The following is a 9,955-nucleotide window of genomic DNA, read 5'->3' as shown; positions in this document are numbered from 1 at the left end:
CCCGAGTCGGCCTTAAAATAGCAGCCACTCATTTAAGGGTGGTATACTCAGTACGTTGAGGGTGCGGTGGTGGAGCGGTTAGTGCGCTCGTCTCCGAAGTGAAAAGTGCGGACTCGAGTCTCGGTTAGGATGGCTAAAACAGCACCTGGACATGGATGGCTGGTGCCTCTATAAATAAATCATTGATGATGGTCTCGGTTAGGACACGGATTCTTTTCGGCACCTCCTGCCGACCCCTGACTTCAAGTTGGGGAAGGCGGCGTGGAAAGGAACTGGCCACCCTACCACAATACGCCGAAGGCCCAGGAAGTTGTCTCACTAACAAGGCAATCCCCAATGTCCAGATCGGATACGGGAACAACTTTACCTTTTTTTTTTAAACTCAATACGTTAGCACGTTCTGAAAAGTCGGGACAGACAAGAAGTGATTTCTTTTGGTTTTGAACTTCAGTACTCTTATATATATATATATATATATATCAATTCTCTACTCCGCACCATCAGAGTCAATCTCTCTGCCCGAGTAAAGGGAAGCACAACAGCACGAGGTTACGCAGTGCAGAAGAAAAGCTTTGTTTTAGTTTTAGTAAGAATTTTACGGCACTTGCAACACAATACAGTCATATAAGGTCCGAAGATTTGAGGTGTTACAAAGGAGTAACACACAAAGAAGAAGGAGGAGAGATATTGATAAGGACGATAGATGTTTGATAGGAAAGAAGGAGCAAACCACACCAGAAAACCCGCCAACCACCCACTATTCGACAAAGTCGAAGGTCAGGGTTGAGTTAAATAAAAAGTTTATGAAGCCTACAGCGCTTACGATAGAAGGATTAGGGAAGGTTGTGAAGGAGGGATTAGGGACCACGTGCTTCGTACTCTAGTACTCCTGTATCGCTACTCTTTATCGGTCTATCCAACCCTTCACACCACGACTTAAGTCCCTACTGGTCGGCTTTCTCGTAACTCTTGGCTTCCGCCCAACACCATTTCTACCCTGGCCGAACAAAGGGCTGCGAGAACATTGGGCGCATTGGAAAGTGGAAGGGAGGGGGGGGGGAGAGAAATGGTCAGAATAGTAGCAGCAACTGGAGACAAATACGAAAGTAAGCTTCCCACTTCCTCTTTGTAAACAAATGACCCCAATATAGCACTAGGAAACCATGTTCCCCGGTTCAAGAAAAAGACATAATCAACGTGTAAGGAAAAAGGAATACAAAAAAAAAAAGCATTCAAACTAACATTAATTTTTACCCACTGCTCTTTAACAAATTACAGAAAAAAACACCAACATATACGCCCCCTTTTCATCTTTTCTATTCTAAATGACCCAATTCCCGTGACTGAATCGTCTGAATCATTCTTGCCACAAGACCGCAGTTCTGTCTACTTTTGAGCACGATGAACAACACTAAGTAAGCCTAAAAATAGCTGGCATATGAGACGGTCTGGGTAATAAAACAAGGGAGCCCTTAGTAAACAAAATGTACAAACCCAAACTGACTTGAAATGAATATACTGCATAATGTATTACTCGAAGCTGTTGTGTCTGGGTCTGCTTTTTCGATTTTGTTTATTGTTTTGTTTAAGAGTTGTTGTTTAGTGGGGGGGGGGGGTCTATTTTTTCCTTGTTTTGTGTTTAGAAAGGAGGGGGTTGCTTGTATAATTCATTCTTTTGTGTGTGTGTGGTGTGTGTGTGTGTGGGGGGGGGGGGGGGGGTGTCTTCTAACTGTACATAATTTCAAAATCACAAATTATGACCAAATGTTCGTTTTTGCCTTCATATGAGTGCTTCATTTCAGCAAATGTCAATTCCTCAGCTGACCAGACACGTCAGCTTATGGATGTGGTAGAAATATAGGCCAACAAAGGCTTCACGCACCATAATCATCACCTTTCCCCTCACCCCGCAAAATAAACCGCGCTCGCGTGATTGCAACACATTGGATTGGCTGGGTCAAGGGAAATAACAGGTGAAATTCCTAAAGTCGATATGGGTGCCTCCCCCTTGAAAATTTGCGAAGAACAGACGAATCGTAGATTCTTTCTTCGAAATACCATTCGTTTAATAGTTTATGAACAAATTTACAAAGAGACTCTTCCCTGAGCTCGAAACAGACGTGAAATTTAGTTATCGAAAAAAGAAGGCAAAATAAAATAAGGACAATCATGTGCGTGTGAGTGTGTATGTGCGTGAGAGAAAGAGAAAGAGGTGTCTATATATGCTTCCCATTTTTGTTCAAACAACCACCTCTCTCTGAACCAGTGTTTTTGGTTCTTTGTCAAAATTACATGTTCTCCCGGCTAACAACTACATCAGGTGTGCTTGTTAGCAACTTTTGTGTGTGTGGGAAAGAGCAGGAGAAAAAAGCTATTTAGATTTAGTAGAGGTTTTACGGCGCTCGCAACTGCATAAGGTCATATGAGCGTCAGAGGACAAGAGGTGTTACAAGAGAGTAACAAACATAAAAGAGAAGAAGAGGAGATAAGGACAACAGATGTTTGATAGGAAAGAAGAAGCAAACCACACTAGAGCACCTGCCAACCACCCTTAGACAAATGTTAGCTAATAAATGAACATGAATACTTTTGTCCGATCTAATAGGCCTATCTTATTACAATGCTACTTTTATAACACTAGGCTTCGTTCATTTTTATCTATACAACTGTTACAACATTCTGACTCATGTTCAATTTGAACTGCTGTGTTGCTCTTATTATAGGAACACAAAAGAAATCGAAATAAAAGTGGAGGAAAGAAATATAGAAATTACTGAGACCGTTTGAGTTTAAATACTACACAAAGAAAAAAGGAGAAAACAAAAACAAAAAATACAATGCAGCATGCTAGCAAAGAACAAAATCTTTGTTTCTTCAAAAAGGCCCATATTGGGTTAAAAAAGTATTATTCTGAGTACGTTCCCAGCTGCTTAAGTGAGTACCTGGATATTTGAAAACTACTCGAGTGAGAACTCACATGGGCTAAATACTCAAGTGAGTCCACTTGAGTACATGTACCCGCACACCTCTAATACCTTTTTAATTCTTCCCTCGTCCATAGCTGAGTAAAACCATTTGTGTCACCAAAAGATTAAATGACTAGCCAAATTTTTGGCATATCAGGTATGCAGTTATTGGTACCATCTAAATGCTTGTTCATTCCTCTAGTTTTTGATGAAAAAAAATACATCAAGAAGTCAAGAGAGCATTGCCTAGTGTCATAGGTAAAAATAATGTGAAATTGACCGCCAATGCTTGAATGTATTTGGAAAAGTAACTGCAAATTTACAAAATTAAAATATGTGCTTTTTATCAAAATTTGGCAGCAAAATCCACAGAGAAATAAGTTTTTCACTGGACCTACTAGCTGTTCAGCCCACCAAAAGCCCAAAGGACAAAAATAAAATGCCCATTTCTTCCATTTCATTATTTTGAAAAGGCCTGATTTCACCACAATGCCACACATTTACAATATAAAGTAGGCAGCTGAATACAGGACCAAATATTATAAATACTTACACTAATATTTGAATACCTTATAAAATACCAACACAATTAGCAGACTGAATATTTTTCCTTAATGAAAGATAGTCGTCGTCATTCAACACAGTATGTAAAAATTTCAACCCAAAAAAAATAAAAAAATAAATGAAAATCAAGTAAGTTGTAAAGATTCATGATGCACATTGAAGGGTCTTTGTCTCATTACTTTACCAAAAAATAATGAGATTCAGACAAATTAAACATTCTGACAATGTCTAGAGCATAATTAAAGTTTTTTGCTTATGAACACCTCATATTTTGACACAATACAATGCTGAATGACCGCAAGAAGCTGTGTTGTGTTTATGGTTACAACAGTATAATAACCCAGATAATCAATAGGTCTTCCAAAATTTCAGTGGGGGGGGGGGGTTTAAATCTCAGAACTTGTCATTTACTCACCTGCATAGACTGTCCAGAAGGTCGATCTTGAGTAATCATCTTATATAACTCTGTCCCCCAGCAGGGTTTAGGACAAAATCACCTGCAAAATAGGCAAAAAGGTTTTAGGTCACAGCAAACAATAATTTGCTCACAAAAGTCATGTAATGCTCATTTAGACAACACCAACATTATACATCATTTTGGGAGAACATCAGAGAAAAAAACTATCAAAAAAGCAGAGAACTTTTAACAATACAGTAGTCTCCGCCTAAGATCCCGGTGCTCGGGAGCAAGGAAATGCGGGATTTTAGGCGAACCGGGATCTTAACCGACGAACCCAGGGAAGAATATGGTGACCCATGTTAAGGCTCACAATCGGTAAAATGGTCTCCCTACACTCTAAAATGAATTGACGTGGCCCCTGGGTGGGTTTATGACGTATGGTGAGCAAAGAGTGGTTAACCTTGATGACCTATCACAGTGCATAGTGGCATGGGATGAGGCGTGCCATTTTCACTTATCATCCTATCATGAGTCTCAAGATCTACGTTTATCCAGTTGCCCCTCCCCATTACCTTTCGAAAATTTATAGCGTTCCATCTCTGACCGAGTTCACCCCCCCCCCCAAACCGCCTTTGTCGTTACACATCATTACGTTGTGAACACACCAATTAAAATTCAGTCTGTCTCGCAAATTCGGGAGTAGAGACAACTACAGCAATGGTCGGGGAAGAGTCCACAGTTCCTTGTGATCCCTCCTGGAGCGAACTTGTAGGCCCTTCCCACCCAGCGAGTGATGTAAGGTTAGGGGGAGAGCTCTGGTGTGAGTGCGATGTGTGGGGAAAACAAACGTGTCGGTCAGTTCACAACCCGATGTGATCCCATCTGGGGTAAACATTGTACCGCTTCATCGAGTTTTACAACGTGTATGTGATCACATTCACGATAGTGGCTGATCTTTGACGCGACGGACAGTTTATTGATCTAACTTTTCACTCTTGGTTGATCGGCTGTGCCCGCCCGGGTTTTTGTTCCACAAATTATGATTTGAAATGCGGGATCTTAGCCGAATGTAGACCTTCGGAGTGAATTAGAGCGGGATCTTAGGGGTGACTTTTGTATAGTAAAAATTCTGTTTTCTTAAAACAGCGGGATCTTAAGCGAACCGGGATCGTAAGAGGTGGGATCTTAGGCGGAGACTACTGTATTGAAACAATTAGATTGCCAATTACCGAAACAATACCCTCAGAGTTTTACTGGGCTTGGGACCAGATATCAATTATATTTTGTATTGAATGAATAGTCTTTTCAGGTATGCAAACATATTTACAGGACATTAAAGTGTTGGGACATTTTCTTGCTCATTCACGATAAAAATTGAAGTTGTGAGACTTGTCCATCTGCGTACATGTACACTTGCTTGTTATACATTCTGCCTTATTTCTTGCGGTAGATCTAGTGCCTTTGTGTTTGGTCTGCGTTTTTATTTTCAGATCTAGAAGTTGCTTAACGCCTGTAGAAAGACGAATATTTGAATGGGGGCTGAACAAAGTAATTTTGTCAAGGGGACTGTAACCGTTCGATGGCATCGGCAATCTAATCGTATAGATATCGTCAAAAAGTGCACGGCTTTGATAGTTTCCCATCATTTTTCCATATCGTAATTAGACATACAGATTTGTTGGGTCTACACGTTCACCATTGCATGACTCAAAACACACCAAAAAAAACCCACAAAAAAGCATCGGAGCAAAATTGAAGCTTAGTTCAAGTATGTCACTGCCCTCTCCATAAAACATCACAGGGAAAAGGGGCCACCTAAAAGGTTGTAAACATTAAATTATAACCAACCTGGTAAAAACCAAAAACAGCAAGTACATAATAATAATAATAATAAATAGCATTTGTATAGCGCATATCCCCGCTCAGCAGCAGGCTCTATGCGCATGTATTCAGAGCCGACAGTCTTTTTTCTCTCTATCTCTGTCTTTCTCATTGGAGAAAGATTATCAAGTAGTCAACCGGAGTGCGTTGAGTCTTTTTTCTCTCTATCTCTGTCTTTCTCATTGGAGAAAGATTATAAAGTAGTCAACCGGAGTGCGTTGAGTCTTTTTTCTCTCTATCTCTGTCTTTTTCATTGGAGAAAGATTATCAAGTAGTCAACCGGAGTGCGTTGAGTCTTTTTTCTGTATCTCTGTCTTTCTCATTGGAGAAAGATTATCAAGTAACCAACCGGTGTGTGTTGTGCATTGGATCCTGGATTTTTTGACAGGCAGACCACAATATGTTAAGCTGAACAACACAAAATCTGACACAATCCTTTGTAACACCGGCGGTCCTCAGGGCTGTGTTTTGTCACCAGTTTTGTATACAATATATATCAACAATCATAAAAGTAAATATAAAACATGCTTAATTAAGTTTGCAGACCACTCTGCTATTATTAGATAAATAAACCTTGATGAAAAAGTATTTCAAAGAAATATGTATGTTTTTTTAAATGGTGTAATTCAAATTTTTAAAAGTGAACCTCTCAAAAACAAAGGAAAAGATTTTTTATTATAGAGAAGAGAAAAACCACCACTTGTAATTGAACAAGAAACAATTGAAATAACGGATTCATAAAAATATCTTGGTCTTACAGTCAACAACAAATTTACATGGCAAAATCATGTAAACAATATCATTAAAACGATAAATCAGAGGCTATACTTTCTGAGGAACCTTCTAAGGTCTTTCAATTTGAATTCATCCATCCTTCAAATATTCTACACCACCACAATAGAAACTTTGTTAAATTTTGGTATCTCTTTCTATGGTAGCAATTTGGGAAGACAGAATATCATGAAAATAAACAACTTGATCAGAAAGGCATCAAGAACAATTTGTAGAGACCTAAATAACTTTGATTATCTGCAAGCAACAAAAGAAATGTTCTAAAATAGGCGGAAATAATGGTAAGTGATTATAGCCACCCACTGACATCGGAATTTCAATTATCGACCCGCAGTAAACGATACATTTACAAAAAAAGCAATAACAGACAGATATAGAAAGTCTTGTCATTTGTTAAGTTGGTGGTGGATGGCGGTGTGAAGACAAATAATAATATATATGTTTATACAGGAGCTCCTTTTCGAACATTGGGTAAACAGGACTGGCGTTACAACAGGGGGCAGTACAACGAGGTTTGACTGTGCTTTCAAATAATAAACTGAACATATGACTTTAAGATCACATGCCTGTTTGTTTGAGTAAGAAGCAAATCAACACAATAATGGTCATTCAGTGCTGGAAGAGAGTAAGACAGATGGAAAGAAACAACAACAGGAAAGTAAAGAAGTAGGGCCTACCAGTGGCACCTTCCAACCGCTTGCCAGAATGCAAAAGTCTCAATATTAATATAAAGTAACAAATAAATTTTAGCAACACTAGAATGTAAAAATAAAAATATTTTTGCAAACTCAGGAAGAAATTTACTCCTTTCTCTTTATGTGTCGAATGCATGGCGTCCTTGTTCTTTACACACCATGGTTAAATGCCTTTCCATACTAATACTTTTGCTTTTTTCCACGAAAGTGAAAGTAAATGTTATACATTTCCATGAAGAGTTATTTGTCCATAACCAAATAATGAAGCAGGCCCCATTGAAAGACACTCAAGACCACACTTCACTGGGACTCAAATATAATATACAATACTAACAGGATTTAAGTACAAAAAAATAGTCAGCACATGACACACAAAGCTATTTTTAAAACATGAGTAAAAAAAAACACATGCAGACAAACTCAGGTGAAACAGCAGTTCTCTGTCAGAGGACTGGAGGCCAGCATTACTGGTGTCAAGACAGCAAGGAGAGAAATCAGAAGAAAATTTTAGGAAAAGAAAAAAGATTTTTTCCTATGACGATCCTCCAGCAAGTTAAATTTATGCTGCAAGGAAGTGAGGTCACCTGGTTTCAGTGGTGAAATAAAAGAATGGCTGCCAAATTTTGGTTACTCCAATAACTTAACAGAAAAATGACATATTTTGTGCCTTAAATCAATGTTTTTCAGTAAAATTCACATGGAAATGTGTTTTATAAAGACAAAAAAGAGGTGAGCCCAAAATAAAAATTCTACAAAATTTCCAAACATTCGGGAAAATGCCTGTTTCTCCGATTTCTGTATTTTGCTGAGCAACTAATTAACTGATTTCACCACACTGCCTCCCAAATGTGTTTTAAATGGACATAAAAGCTGTTGAGCAAAAAAAAAAAAAAGTTCGAAAAAAATTTGCTGAGAGGACAGAAAAATGCCTGTTTCTTATATCTTCACCACGATACCCCACTTGCCCCTAACCGTGGGTGATATTCAGATGTTTCACAGCCCTTCCGAGTTAGGAGTTGGAAAATTATAGTGCTAGTCGGCAAGTTTCGGATTCCCTACCTACCGAGTCTCTCTCTCTTCAATAAAAGCTTGACTGTCACTGAAGATATTGGACAAATCTTATAATACTAAATGTTAAGAAGGAGGAAATCGGGGTATTGGTTCAATAATCATATACCATTACAACAGCAAAAAGATATTTTGTGAAAAATGTGGATCGTTAGAAGGTCACTTTGGGATTCTGAATGCGTAAACCTCTAATAAAATAAATGTTCTGCCATCATAGTTTATGAATATTCATTATCAAAGAGAACACTCATGGACAATCTTAGGAAGTTATCTTTTTACTTTCACCTAACACTGCTATAGGCAACAAGTACAAAACAAAACAAAACAACATCTGTTGTACAAATTGACTTGTCACATTAAATTAAACAAATATACTCCTTTAACATTTTAAATTAATACACAAATCTATCTGAACATTTCAGATAAGACAAAGGATTAATTTTCCAAGGGAAACATGTTGAATGCGTAAAAAAATGATTTTAATCCTCAGTTTTGAACTTACAGAACTGTCTGGGGTCTAAATGCAAAGTGACAGCTTAAGTAACGTGTGATGACTTCTTGCATTGCTCAGATCTTCATGATACCATCAACACATAAAGTATCTTTCCAGCTGAGAAACTATCGACCCCATTGTATTTTAAAAGGTTGCTTCCTTTGTTTCCAGGAGGAAACCTCTCATGCGAGTTCCGCTGTAGCAATTGAGTTTTGTTGCTCAAAGGTTTCTAGACTATCAAAATGCACAATCTTGAATGATGAAGACTATCAGTGCTTCCAACAGCTAAAGCGGGAAAGTGAGGAAAATTCTGCCCAGAACCTGGGGCCTGCATAGTTGGGTTTCAGGGTGCTTAGCCCCAAAATAAATTGAAATTTAGTGCTTTTAGAGGATTAAAAATGGCATTTGGGGACCTGCTTGAAGAGAATACAACAACCCAAAACATGTATCCCAAAACACGTATTTTTCCCGTAAGGTTTTGACTTGTTTGATTTCTTCATTTATCTACACATCTTTTCTTTCATTTGTTGGCAATGTTTAAAAGCAGGCTCCTCTTGCCATTGCTACTATAAATCAATGATTTGTCATCGCACAATCACCATTGACAGAAGGCAAACCTGGGAATAGTGAATAGACGTATGAACCTTGACGATAGAGTATAGAGTTACCCAGCGCATACCCTAATTTTCCTTCATTTCCACATTTGAATGTCGATAGCCAAACTATTTCGAAATCATTCTTGTATGGTAGAGGGTTTTACGGCGCTCGCAACTGCAAAGGTGGGTGTCAACAGAGAAGTCTTTACGGGGAATCAGACTTGACCGCTCACCTCTCTAGCTTCAACAGCACATGTAAGGTCTGCTTCGACTATCAAGGCACCCCAAAATAGCATACAAAAGAAGTAGAGGACAATGACAATAGTAAGGATCAGGAAAGAAAAAGCAAGAGTTCCCTGTTGTAGATCAGGCACAATTATGAGCGTGACGTGAGTCAGCCCATTTACAATTCTACCTAAACGAGAAATGTCCCCCCTTTGGGATTAGCCTAAAGACACTTCAGTCAGTGGCACTGCCCCGGGGGGGGGGGGGGGGGGGGG

General features: G+C 38.8%; 1 protein-coding gene across 2 annotated transcripts in view; it reads right to left on the bottom strand.

The window, feature by feature from the left end:
* LOC101856923 (trithorax group protein osa) overlaps positions 1 to 9,955 on the bottom strand; it is a 60,185-nt gene that overhangs the window by 43,834 nt on the left and 6,396 nt on the right. For both annotated transcript variants that reach the window (XM_035972301.1, XM_035972302.1), the window contains exon 2: positions 3,946 to 4,027. In XM_035972301.1, the coding sequence (XP_035828194.1) occupies positions 3,946 to 3,984 (39 nt within the window). In that variant the 5' untranslated portion in view covers positions 3,985 to 4,027. The remainder of the gene's footprint in view (positions 1 to 3,945; positions 4,028 to 9,955) is intronic.

The sequence above is a fragment of the Aplysia californica genome, unplaced genomic scaffold (assembly GCF_000002075.1).
Source record: "Aplysia californica isolate F4 #8 unplaced genomic scaffold, AplCal3.0 scaffold00643, whole genome shotgun sequence".
In the NCBI taxonomy this organism is placed as follows: domain Eukaryota; kingdom Metazoa; phylum Mollusca; class Gastropoda; order Aplysiida; family Aplysiidae; genus Aplysia; species Aplysia californica.
Note: the sequence above shows the minus strand (reverse complement) of the source record. Positions and strands in the feature narration are given on the sequence as shown.